The 14,260-nt window shown below is 34.6% G+C and overlaps 1 protein-coding gene across 1 annotated transcript in view; it reads left to right on the top strand.

Moving 5' to 3' along the window:
* Positions 1–11,519: 11,519 nt before the first annotated feature.
* LOC120626914 overlaps positions 11,520–14,260 on the top strand; it is a 39,012-nt gene continuing 36,271 nt past the window's right edge. Inside the window, exon 1 of the mRNA XM_039894708.1 lies at positions 11,520–11,602. Coding sequence (XP_039750642.1) covers positions 11,534–11,602 — 69 coding nt within the window. The 5' untranslated portion in view covers positions 11,520–11,533. The remainder of the gene's footprint in view (positions 11,603–14,260) is intronic.

Raw genomic sequence — 14,260 nt, 5'->3', positions numbered from 1 at the left:
TTTTATAAAATACAATAACTTTAAATTTTTTAAATGATAAAAAGTACTTTCGTCTGCAGTTAATTTTTTTTACATTTTTTTTGGAATTAATCAGTTTGTCTAAAAATTATGACTTGTTTTATTTTATTAAAATTTAAATCAAGAAGCATTTTGACGGCCGATTGGCGCAGTGGGCAGAGACCCTGCTATCTGAGTCAACGGCCGTGGATTCGAATCCCACAACTGGAAAATGTTTGTGTGATGAACAGGAATGTAAAAAATTAAATTTTTTGAGTAAATTTACCCTTTCAGAGGTTTTTTTTTAACAAGAAGAAATTTTAATACTGGTAGCCTATTTCGAAATCTTCCCTATTTAATTTATCTTCAGCTATGACTTATCAAAAACACTGGAACATGTTAATCCTTATTTCTTATCAAAAGCCAAATGAGTTTTCATATTTCTGATTTGAGAAATAATAATTCTCCTATACAAACTTTCATCACATATTTAAACCCCGTCTTTACTACTTGTCTTTCGACATGATAAAATTTATATTTTTGCAAGATTTTCTCGAAATCATTTCAACGGTTTAGTATGGTTAAGGTGACAGACAACCTGAGCTACTTACGTATCAAGACTATTAATATTGTACTTTGGATACACTTAAATATAATTAGGCAATGCTTTTATGTTACTACTGTAAGATGTCTAGCAGGTCTAAAACTGTAGTGCCATGCTTTTCGCTATGTTCTTTGTGGAAAAGGCCAGCACTATTTTAAGAAATGCCGAATAAGTTTAGTTATTGATTTGTGTGCAATAGAATTGCCGGAGTTGTCTGCTTAGATTTTTTTTTAATCAAGTAAGGCTGAGTTTGAAGACTATCAAGCCTGCTGGAAAGAAATGATAAGGTCTAAGTTGGAGCGCGTTTGCCTATAAAATGCTTATTCACTCTTGTCTCGAAGCAATTTTGGTTGCACTTGTATGTGGCAGGAAATACCGCTGCCGAAGATCGTTCCCAACCTTATCTACAGGCATGAATGAGAAACGTGATAAAAAGAGCTACGTGTTGGCTGAATATCAACCACATATGGATGCCACCGTTCATGACGTCTCGCTGTTCTGTGGTAGGATAGTGCCGGACGAACAAGATTATGAAGTATTCGAGCAAAATGTTTGGAAGGTACTAACAATAACAATGTTGATTAGCTCACAGGATATATTACCTATTTTTATACGTTACGTACACGTTTAAGATCTGTCTCATTCCGAACAGGAAATTACTCAGTAATTTTCTACTAAACTCATAGTTCATGATACAATACATAAACACAAGTGCTGTTCATTTTGAATTTCACAACATTCATTTTGATATTATTCATGAAAGAATTTGTATGAGCACTCGCATAAGAATTTAAGGAATTCCGTGACATAGTTCCAAGGTCCATTTTGACAGCGGAAACCAGACGATTGGCGAAGCTAAACTGGTAATGAGCGAGGCACATAGCTCGAAGAACCGATGGACTGGGGTCACGAGGTGCTGGAATGGCGACCCCGCAACCGGTGAACGCTGTGTTGGTCGGCCTCCGACTAGTTGGACAGACGACATCAAAGTCAAAGTGCCCTGCCCTGATATAGAGCCGTTGGATTGTAAATTAAAATTAAAATTCATTTATTTCAAGAAGGCCTACTTTATAAGCACTTTTGAAATGTCAAGTATGTATGTTTGTAGTGTCTCTACCACCGGTTCGGAAAGCAGATTCTACCTAGAAGAGCCGGCAAGAAACTCAGTAGTTGCTCTTTTCCAACATCAACATTTACAATCATTTTTCTATCTTGCGGGAGATGAAAGCGAGGCTGGCTGCTTCCAATCTACCTTGTCATTGAGGAATTGATCGAATGTATAGTAACCTCGCTGTATTAGATGTGTTTTTACACATTTTTTTAATGTATGTATTGGTAGGTCAACAATTACCTTAGGAAATTAGGAATCATGTTGTAAAAGCGTATACTCAACCCCAAAAAGGAGTTCTGCACCTTTCGCAGACGATATGCAGATATCACTATTTTATGTCCGGTAGCGGCCCAGGACCGTGGACTTTGGAACCCATGTCCAGCAGTGGACGTCAATCGGTCGACTATTATCTTATAAGTATCCTTTGGGCGGTTCCAGTCTAAGGTGTGTCGTAAGCAGCCAGGTAACCTATGAATAAATAATGACACAATAAATCAATCAATAATCACATAAGTAAAATATACAGTCTGCAAATTGGATAATCATATATCACAACGAAATTATACTGTTTTATATACGGCGATTGCGGTGATAACATAAAGGGCGTAACGTAAACAACTCGTATTGCCGCGGGCAACGATTATCTAATATCTTTCGTTTATTCATTACAAAATTAATAAAACCTTGATAAAATGATAAAATCTTAAAATGCCTGCGCCTCTACTAGATTCCACGTTGTAGAATCTTGGGCTACTTAAAATGATAGCTACCGAGGGCCTAATTTGGTCCAAAAAACTGTTACTTCCTGTGTGTTCAACTGAGCTATTCAAAGTTTTAATATCTAGTAGTAGAGGTTTTTGAGGCAGCTTGTACGGGAAAGTACTGCCACCATGTTTATTTAGTTAGTATATATATATATATATATATATATATATATATATATATATATACACATATATATACTAACTACTACTAATACTAATATACTAATATACTAGTGTACTAGTGGACTCCAGTGCCATCTGTCGGGCTGATTTGTGAATCGAAACCATCCAGGGTGCCACCCAAACGCATACCAAAAAATTCATTCAAATCGGTCCCGCCGTTTATGAGGAGTTCAGTGACATACACACGCACACAAGAAATGTATATATATAATATACTAGCTGTTGCCCGCGACTTCGTCTGCGTTTGATTTTGTTTTTAAAGCATTCAGTATCGCTAAGCCTTAAATTAGTAACGTAGTATTATATATATATAACATGTGACTGTCAATTAATTATAGACAAATAATTTGCAATAAAATAAAATTGCGACTATAATTAAAAATCTAAACTATCCTATCTCTTAAGTTGGAACAGACTGCTCACGGTGTGCCAATATAATTTAAAATCGGTTAAGTAGTTTAGGAGTCCATCGCGGACAAACATCGTGACAAGAGATTTATATATATTAAGATACTAGCTGTTGCCCGCGACTTCGTCTGCGTTTGATTTTGTTTTTAAAGTATTCAGTATCGCTAAGCCTTAAATGAGTATTGTAGTATATATATATATAACATGTGACTGTCAATTAATTATAGACAAATAATTTGCAATAAAATAAAATTGCGACTATAATTAAAGATCTAAGCTATCCTATCTCTTAAGTTGGACCAGACTGCTCACGGTGTGCCAATTTAATTTAAAATCGGTTAAGTAGTTTAGGAGTCCATCGCGGACAAACATCGTGACAGGAGATTTATATATATTAAGATATATAGGAACGTGGTTTCCGGAGTAATTACAGGCACAGGAAATTTTTATAAAGAAAATTGTTTCCTGAAATATTTAAGTTCATTTAAGATTAATCAACTTTTATATTCTATCATAGTCATTTACCAAGAATTTACATCATAATTTTCAATACTTAGTTCAAAGGGAAATATACATAACATCGGTAAGGACTAGCAAACTGGTAAGAAAAGGACGAAAACATTATAAAAAGTACAAAAAATGTATATTAATAAAGTAACAAACGACGAAGTGTTTATATGCTCTTTGGTCTTCGCATCAATAATATATATATATCCTCAACTCAACTAAATATGATCAACAATAGTAGTACTAGAGCCAGTAACTCCATTATAGTTTTATACTTTTATGCACAAGTGCATAAAATTGAGTTTTAGTCCGCTTACACATAGCTTAAGTACGAGTTTAAGAGTATGAGAAGGAAAAAAATATTAAGAGAGGGTGTAATATTCCATTGCACTTAAACTAAGACTACAGTTCTAGTGTTGACTGGATATAAGAATATTTTATTTGTTAAATTCAAAATTCAAAAATTCATAAGTCATTTATTTCAAGTAGGCACTTTTGAAACGTCAAGTCTGTCTGTTATCTAACTCAACGTGTTTGTCAAATGCATTTGTATATCCTAATCGATATACCACGGTTTGTTATCTCATGTAATCATCTATAGGTATAACTCCACAGAGTAAGATCTCTAGAACGCAAAACGCGCATTTTTAATCTACGGAATTAATAATATCATTTGCTTTGACGGTGAAGTAAAACATCGTGAGGAAACTTGCAGATCTGAGAGTCCATAATGTTCTCGAAGGTGTGTGTCCACTAAACCGGACTGGGCCAGCGTGGTCAACTACGGTCTTAACCCCTTCTCATTGTGGGAGGATACTCGTGCCCTGTAGTGACGATGAACCCAATTCCAAAGCAGTTGAACGAGGTTTTATTAAACTGTCAAGGAATCTGGTTCATCATCATCTCATGTATTTTGCTCAGCTAGCAGATTACCTTAGCGATAAGAACGCCTTTACACACTTAAATGTCAGGGTTAAGCTTCTACCGTTTACGTACGGTACCGGTATCGGTACGTTTTTATAGTACCATTAGCATAGCATATACCATACCATAACATTTCCCGCGTCTGTGTTTTTTGCCGTTTTTTTAAAAATCCATAGAAACTGTTGGTTTTTCTGGAAAAAAAGTAGCATATGTCCCCGTCCTTTCAAATAACTCTATGCCAAAAATGAAGTCGAGGTTACATTTTAAAATATTAAATTATAGAATTATATATATCCCTATCCCTACTAATATATCCCTACTAATATTATAAATGTCTCCTCTATGCCAAAAATGAAGTCGACGTTACTTTTTAAGGGGGTGCAGTATAGAACAATGTAAAAATTTAGAATTTAGCTTAGCTAACCATAGCGATAAGAACGCCTTTACACACCTAAATGGCAGGGTTAAGCTTCTATCGTCTACGTTTTTTTTAGTACCATTAGCTATTACCGCATTCCATGTCTGTGTTTTTTACAAATACCATAGGATCCGTTGATTTTTCTACATAAAAAGTAGCCGATGTTACAATGTTAAAATGAAGTCGAGGTTACTTTTTAAAATATTAAATTATAGAATTATATATATCCCTATCCCTACTATCCCTACTAATATTATAAATTTCAATGTAAGTTTGTTTGTTATTCTTTCACGCAAAAACTACTTAACCGATCCTCATGAAACTTTGTACACATATTCGTGGAAGTGTTGGAAGTAATATAGGATACTTTTTATCCCGACATTAAGCTAGGTTCCTTTGGGAGAGGGGATAAAAGTGTTTGACGATTTTACACCATAACTCGGACAAATTATAACCGATTTAAATAATTATTATTGTACTATAGAGGTTAACTTTGCCTAAACTGTGGTTAGATATAGACTATAGAGGGAACTCTCTCCTCAGCGAACCGCAGCAAACCCCCCATTTAAGGCTTAGCGATACTGAATACTTTAATTTTCTTTAGAACTACAACTAAATTTAATGCCACATCAAAAAACAAACGCAGACTAAGTCGCGGGCAACAGCTAGTTTGGTCATAAATCAACGACGTGTTTGTGCTAGTTGTGATACGTAAATAGCATATCAATGGAGGATTGTGTCAACATATTACACATATTTTGGATGGTGAATAATAGTTTACATAAGAGTGAGTAACTTAACCTTCTGGCTTCATAACTGAAGGAATGCCTGAAAGTATTCGATCGAGACTCGTGCGTTATTGAATCATCTGCAATGTGTTATACTGAAAAAAACAAGCCACATGTTATTATCCAGTGCAAACACGAATATTTGACGGCCGACTGGCGCAGTGGGCAGCGACCCTGCTTTCTGAGTCCTAGGCCGTCGGTTCGATTCCCTCAACTGGAAAAAGTTTGTGTGATGAACATGATTTTTTTTGAACATGATTATAAGTATTTATTTGTATTATATTCATAAAAATATTCAACAGCTATCTTAGTACCTATAACACAAGCTATGCTTACTTTGGGGCTAGATGGCGATGTGTGTATTGTCGTAGTATATTTATTTATATATTTATATCCGTACCTACTTACTAATATTGGATAGAAGCAGGCGTTACTTTGCGGAAATCCATAATATATTATGAAAATGAAGCTTAATTTGCTATACTCCGCGAACAGCAGAATGGTATTATTTATAATTTCTTCAAAAAATGTCCATCTTGTTCATTCTTCATTGTTTGACTTAACAGTTATTCATTGTAAATTTTCCAAGTTATGTGTGTTTTAAGTAATTGCAATAACTGCTTCAACGTTGAAAGAATTGAAGTAGATGGCACATTATCGTTCGATTTTCCACCGGCTGACCTCCGAACTTCAATATGAAGATGGCATCTAATGTTGACGACGTTGTAGGAAAACATCTTGAGGAAACCTGCATGCCTGAGAGTTCTACATAATGTTCTCAAAGGCGTGTGAAGTCTAACAATCAGCACTTTGCTTAAAGCCTTAAACCAATGAATAATATTAGTTCTGATAGGAGGACCATGCCCTGTAGTGAAATTCAAAATTCATTTAGTTCAAGTAGGCCCAGTTTATAAGCACTTAAAATTATTGATCGAGATAAATTACGTATTAACTCAGATATCAGAAAGAGTTCTTTTAAATACATAAATAGTAAAGGTTTTGATTTTATTTTATTCATTTTATTTTCATCGATATATGGAATTGTGTCGTAATGGATATTTATCTAAACACTCACAAAATCTAATCTTAACACTCTCTTATAATGTAAAATGAATTCGGGAACATTGTTGTATTGTTTTCAAACACTCCCCGTTGTTTAGAGAGCGTCACCCACGCGGAATGTCGTCATTGAGTTTACTGCAGAATGATTTTGATAGAAAGCTCACGTTCCGAGTTCCGACACGTTCGTTTTAATTCATAACAAACACTATTTAAAAACAATGATAAATGCAGTTAGCTCATTCATAGATTTAAAAGCTATGCAAGAAAACGTGTAAAGACACCGGGTGGGTTTTATTCAAAGCGAGCTAGAAAGTAAATACCTACGGCACAGATAATAAAAAGTAACCAATAGTCGATTGGCATTTTGGCATTTTGGGAGGCTGACTGCGTGTTGCCAGTGATGACTTATGGATCTAAGACATGGTCGCTAACTATGGGCCTCATAAGAACGCTCAGAGTCACTCTGCGGGCGATGGGGAGAGCTATGTTAGGAGTATCTCTACGTGATCAAATCAGAAATGAGGAGATCCGCAGAAGAACTAGAGTTACCGACATAGCTCAGCGAGTCACAAAGCTGAAGTAGCAATGGGCGGGGCACATAGCTCGGCGAACCGATGGACGTTGGGGTCTTAAGGTGCTGGAAGGGCGACCCCGCACCGGTAAACGTACCTATTTCGATTTAGAAGAATTATTATATTTGCATAATTTTTCTTAAAAAAGTAAACATAAAGCCAACCACGGCGAATAAACAACCAGAGCTAATTGACAACCGATTTTGATTGTTTTTTTTTCTTGGGTGAATAAATCGTAATGAGATGTGTGAGGAGGTTAAGTCAAACTATTCCCACTTAGAACTCCCACGCTGTTCTTACTCAGTACTAACCACTGAACTGATTTCTTTTTATTGAAAGTTTTAACAAAGCTACTTACTTACTTAAAACGTGGGGACCACTCATAAAAAAGAATAATAGTCGATTTAGAAGATTTAATATTTCAAATTGCTGTGTTTTTTACACGTATATTATTTCCACCCCGCATATTACTTATCTCTTATGAATGAATGAACATACTTATAAAAGATACATAGACTATACTTATATCTGACCTTCAAGACACGGGATATCCTAGTTTGGGGGTCCAGAGTAATTTTAGAAAAAACATTGTACTTTTAAGCAAATAAAAACTTTTACTATTATAATCATTATTATAGATAAAAAAAAGCGGTGATAGCCTAGTGGGTAAGGCTTCGGCTTTACTTTCTTGGAGACCGAGTTCCAGTCCTGGCACGCACCACTTACTTTCCTTGGGTATATGCTTTTATAACGTGATACCGAAGGTAATATTAGATCTACCTTTACCTTACCTAAATCGTGGTTATTACACGATTGATGAATTCCTTAACGACAAAGCTGCTTGGAAGCATCTTTGCTCAACTCAACTCCGCTCTCATCTCGCCCAAAACAGAAAAAAACTAAAGATTGGTTAACTTTAAAATGATGTTGGAAAAGAGCAATCTGCTGAGTTTCTCGCCGGCTCTTCTCAGTGGAATCTGCCTTCCGAACCGGTGGTACAGTCACTACAAACATACTGACTTGACGTTTAATTAGGCCTACTTGAAATAAATTAATTTTGAATTTGAATTTGACTTACTTTCAGAGTTATGTGCGTTTTTAATTTAAGCTATTCAAATATCACTTGCTTTAAACGTTGAAGGAAAACATCTTGAGATACTGTGCATGCCTGAGAGTTCTCCATAACGTTCTCGAAGGCGTGTGAACTCTACCAATCCGCACTTGGCCAGCTTGGTGGGTTACGGCCTAAACCCTTCTCATTCTGAGACGAGATCCATGCCCTGTAGTGGGCCGGTAATGGATGATGATGATGAGGTGCGGCAGATCAGAATATAGTTGTAATATATATATATATAAGTAATATATATATACTAGCTGTTGCCCGCGACTTCGTCTGCGTTTGATTTTGTTTTTTGATGTGGCATTCAATTTATTTGTAGTTCTAGAAAAAAAAATAGTATTCAGTATCGCTAAGTCTTAAATGAGAAGTTTGGTGCTGTCCGCTAAGGAGTTCTGTCCTCTATCTCCAACCACATTCATCAGATCTACACAAAGTTTGGGCAAAATTAAACACATATTATAACCTCTATAGTACAATAATTATTATTTAAATCGGTTATAATTTGTCTTAGTTATGGTGTTAAATCGTCAAACACTTTCATCACCTCTCCCAAAGGATCCGAGCTTAGCTGGTCGGGATAAAAAGTATCCTATATTACTTCTAAAACTTCCAAAAATATGTGTACAAAGTTTCATGAGTATTGGTTTAGTAGTTTTTGCGTGAAAGCGTAACAAACAAACTTACATTCACATTTATAATATTAGTAGCAAAATTGTACAAATATATAAATAATATATATATATATATTCAAAATTGTACAAATATATAAATAATATATATATATATATATATATTATTTATATATTTGTACAATTTTGAAATGTTATTTATTGCACCACCTACCTCTTTTCTATGTTTTTTCCTTTTACGCATTGGTTGCCTGCCAATCGCTATGTAGCGATAAGGCCACCGATTTGTACTCTCTTGCTATGTATTTATATCTCTGTAACTACTTTTTTTCTTTGGTGTACAATAAAAGTGTATTCATTCATTCATTCGTAGTTGTCACAACCCCGTGTCTTACGAGCCGACCAAGGGAATATAACGTAGAACGGGCAGGCTTCCTCTGTGCTCTCTATTTCTCTCTTCATCTCTTACTACGATCTACTAAGACCACCAACCCTGCCCGGCGTGACACACGAGTAAATAATTAATCTACATAATATAATTTTAAATTAAAAAAAACCGACTTCATACGCATACGCCCAGGAACTAAAAAGAAAAACAAATCTGCTACTTTGGGTTACATTATTGTTGATTTTTTAATAACAGCTCGACCGATTTCGATAAAATTTGCATGGGTAGTTACCACCTGAAAAGCGGGCTTTTCAGGTGGTAACTGGTTTTTAAAACAATTTTACAAAATTTTTTTAAATCGGTTCAGGCGCCTTGTGTAACATACATAAAATAAAAAGAATACGACGAATTGAGAACCTCCTCCTTTTTAAAGTCTAACCGACTTAAAATAAGCAGAATAGGTACAAAGTAGTGGCGGTTTTAAGTGGATCTCTCTAAGTTAACCTTTCCTTCCTGCTTTGATAACACTAGCAATTCAGTATGACATTGTTAATATTGATTAATAAATGCATATCCTACCTATCCGTACCTACTGATATTGTATATGTTAAAGTATGTCAGTTTTTTTGTTTGTGTCTTTGTTTGTTACCTTGGCTCAACGTCCTTGACAGCTATATATCTTTATTTAACTTGTAAAGCTATCTACTTGCACCCTGGAGATAGCTTAAGGATATTTTAAGCCAGAAATGTTCCCAAGGGTTTTGAATAAAAGGCCTTGTTCTCCCAAGTAAGTACGGCTATGGTGTTAAACCGATTATAATTAAATTTTGCATGTAGGTTGTTAAAATTCTTACTAATACCGGGAAAAAGAACGTGAATTCGCAATTATTTGAAAAATCGAAACAAACGCAGAAAAATTCGCGTTCAACAGCTAGTATTTATATACTTCTAACTGTTGAACGTTATTTACATACTTACACTTCAAAGTCAAGAGATGCCTATAAATGCTTGTTTTATAATTACTATCTTAAGTCCCCTCAACAGGGTACCTATAACAAGTTCTTATTAATAAATTATAATAACTGAATTCAACCAATTAGGATATTGAGTTATTTTTAAAATAACCATATTGTGCTGTGGAAAGCATAACATTATAACATTCTTGGTTAAGTCGTCATCTACCTATGTTCTAAGGAATAATCCTTCATAAAGTTTATAACAAATAAAATAATATGTCGCAGTAACTACCTTAAGGCCCAAAATCTTCTGATCGAAAAAAAAATTTGAATTATTCTATTTTTAATGTTTTCTGTTGACAATAATGACTGTAAGTCATATCTCTATCAACTCTTTGATCTAAAGTTTTTGGCTGCCATTAATTGTTCCTATTGGCTGTTACAAAACGTATACGCAAAATAAGTTATCTATTTAAAAAATAGTCGATAATGACACAACTGATTTCACTGTTTTTAACAGAGAATCAACGAAAAAAAAAACCTAGTCATATATTTCTTTTTTCATTCCACTACAAGAAAGCCCTTTACTCCCCTGGTGGTAACTATAGTAACTGGTTAGTAGCTATGTTATCCTGTTTGAGATATGGCAGTTATATTAAGCCCATAACCCCAAGTCAGTTTCGCTTGCTCGCTTGGCGTTATAGCTTTGTACTAGCCACCGCTTAAGCCTTCCATTTGATCAGCCAGACGTAATTTTGAAATAATAAATTCCCAAATTGCCCCTACCGAGGATCTAACCCGGGACCTCAAAGACATGGCTACCTTACAATCTAATTAGATATGAATATGAAACTGAAGACATAGCTGTACGGTGATATACCTTTGCCCTTTTCCCTACGGGATAGATGAAGCAAAAAAAAAAAGTTTGGAAGAGATCGATCTAAAATTTTGAAATCAGAAGTTAGAACGCGAATCCTCTAGACATAATCTAGCGTATCAAGCGCTATCTATCTATCGCGCATGGCGCGTCATAATATTTACAAAATGTTGTACCTGCTTGGTGCAGGCGCGTGCAGCGGCCAGTGCAATCCGCGCTTGCAGTATGGCTGCGCGTTCCCTCGCGTTTATCGCGCTTTGCGCTTGCGCGATCACAACTTCGCGCGCAGTTGAGGTTGGTTTTTTAAATTAGTGAATGTAGATAAAATTAAAAAATATTTTGAATGTAGAAAAAATTAAATATATTTTTTTGTAGAATATATTAAATGACTATGCGATACTTGGTTATTTAAATTGCATTCAAAAAATCTTTAATAAAAGAAAAAAATATAAAGAAAATAATAACTTTAAAAATTATCAATTTAAAGCTGAGTGGTTTTTCAAAGGTACTTTAGATTTTATTAATATTTCCCTTGGAAGTTGTCGTCAAAATTAAAAAGTTTCTTCAAAATGCTTTTTAATTTTTCGTTTTTGTTTTAAGTATTAAGACGTAGAAGATCTCGGTAGTAAGTAATATTGATTACTTTATCATATTTTATTTGGTTAAAATCACAAATGCTTAGAGCACCCTGAAAATTAATATACATACTTATAAACTTTCAAGAATTTGACCCAAGTAAAAGTGTTCTGGGATTTGACCTCTATTTTAAATAAGTACGTTATCCATTATACTATCTTTTATGAAACACGTATGTATTCAGCAAATAAATTCCGTGGTAAGTCTTATGAAAGTAATCCCAAGAAAATTCATGGATTGGGAAAATAAATTTTCAAACCAAAGAGCCATAACCATTTATTTCTAGTACCTACTATAAAATCACTTTTGAAACGTACAGTCTATCCGTTAGTAGTGACTCTACCGCACATTTGAAAGTCAGATCGTAACAAAAATTAGCATTCCATCTATAATGTTAAAAATTTAGAAAATATTTTTTCTGTCTATTAAAATTGCATTCAGTCATTTATTATCTTTTCATAAAATGGATTAGTTCCCATTCATAAGGATATTACATAATTTTTGTTATATCCGATCCCGCAATGTGCACTTATACGTACGTTCACGTATAAACCTGGTATTACATCTGTAAGTTTTACTGACGTAAGTCAATTCTGTTTAACCAGTTTGGTTTTTTTTATGTTACATTTGTGCATCTTTTGATAGATAAAAAATTATAAAAAAAACAAAAATTACGAGAGTCCCTTACGATTAACTTATGTAAAATCGCAATCTTGTAATTTCGGTCTGAAATTAAATTTCCCATACGCAAATTTAATTAACCTCTTTTAAAATAATTGTTTTATAAATATAATAATAAACTATTTAAAACTAAATTAAATCTAAAACGTCTTTGAAACCACCGCCGCGAGGTACAGTTCTGATGCTGGCAGCATTGCCCCTTTTGATAGCCAAAGTAATTCGATGGCCAAGGTAACTGCCCGCTCTAGGATCAACGGTAGACTCGATAACCCTTTTCGATAGTTCTTTGAAAAGAGCTCGTGCCTCCGGACCCAACGGTCCCAAAGTCTCTACTCCAAAAGGCTCTCTACCTCTTTTTACATTACGCTAATTGCACTAGACATAAAATTATCATGGATAAGTTCACTTAGCCAGCTGACTAAATAATCTACATTCAATTTATGTTTGCCTAGTACTATTAACTTATAATTTGTTGGGGTCCATGGTACCTGGAAGGAATGTACCTGGGTCCTGATCTGAATCTCGTTCCTTATTTTGTGCTTGGCAACCAAAGACCTCAAATTCTGAATTTGATACAGGCAACATTGTTTAACCTTTTAAACAATGCGTTACTGACATGTCGTTGCTGGATATTGTAACTTTGAAGAGGCTACATGATTAAAGTATTTTTAATGTTTATTGGCCTAACGAATGATTATTATCCTTAAAAACATGTCAATTATAGCGTCCCAGGGTTTTTTTATAATTTTGTTCTAAATTTATTGAAAAAACTATATTTTGCTTAATTTTTTTTATTAGGTAGGTACTGTTATATATGACCAACTGACAAAGGTCGGGAACGCATGCGGTCGGTCTGTAAGACTTTTTTGCTGCGAAAAACTTTTTAAAGAATTATTTGGAAGGCCTAGTCATCCTAACTTGACGAAATTTATAGGCTAATCTAGAGATAGATTAAGTTTAGTCCGGGATAGCACAAATTCTACATTTTTTCCTAAAAAAAAGTGTACGATTCCAACTGCATATATTATTTTAGTTTCGATAGTTAAGTACACCGAGATCTTTTTTGTAGTGTCCAGGTATCAATATAGGCACACATCGAAATTACCACGAGAACAATGTCGCGGCAAGCAACTAGTGTTGATTGAATGCTCAAATTGTTTTTTTTTGTTAGGCATCGTAAATATTACCATTTCCTATTTGTATATAGCGGAAATGTTGTGCTACGTGTATGCCAATGATATGGGGTTGAATCTACTGTCTTTCGGATCTCAATCCATCCACTGAACCGCTTAGCTACTGAGATGAGTGGATATATAAATTATACAGCTGTCTGGATATTCATCATCACCTATTCAACTCATTACCGGCCCTAGATCGCTTAAAGCATGTGATATTTAAATTGCCTAAAATATATTTAAATAAAAAACGCACATAACTCCGAAAAGTTAAGGGTGCGTGCGGGGATTCGATTCTGCCTCCTGAAAATGAATCTGAAGTCCTGCGCGCTAGGCTATCGACGATACATTGTATACAGTCAAAGTATTAACACCTACTCTGCTAATACGAATAAAATATCAAATTCAAATTTCATTTATTTCTAGTAGGCCTAATATAAGCACATTTGAAACGTCAAGT

The sequence above is a fragment of the Pararge aegeria genome, chromosome 10 (assembly GCF_905163445.1).
Source record: "Pararge aegeria chromosome 10, ilParAegt1.1, whole genome shotgun sequence".
Taxonomy (NCBI): Eukaryota; Metazoa; Arthropoda; class Insecta; order Lepidoptera; family Nymphalidae; genus Pararge; species Pararge aegeria.
Note: the sequence above shows the minus strand (reverse complement) of the source record. Positions and strands in the feature narration are given on the sequence as shown.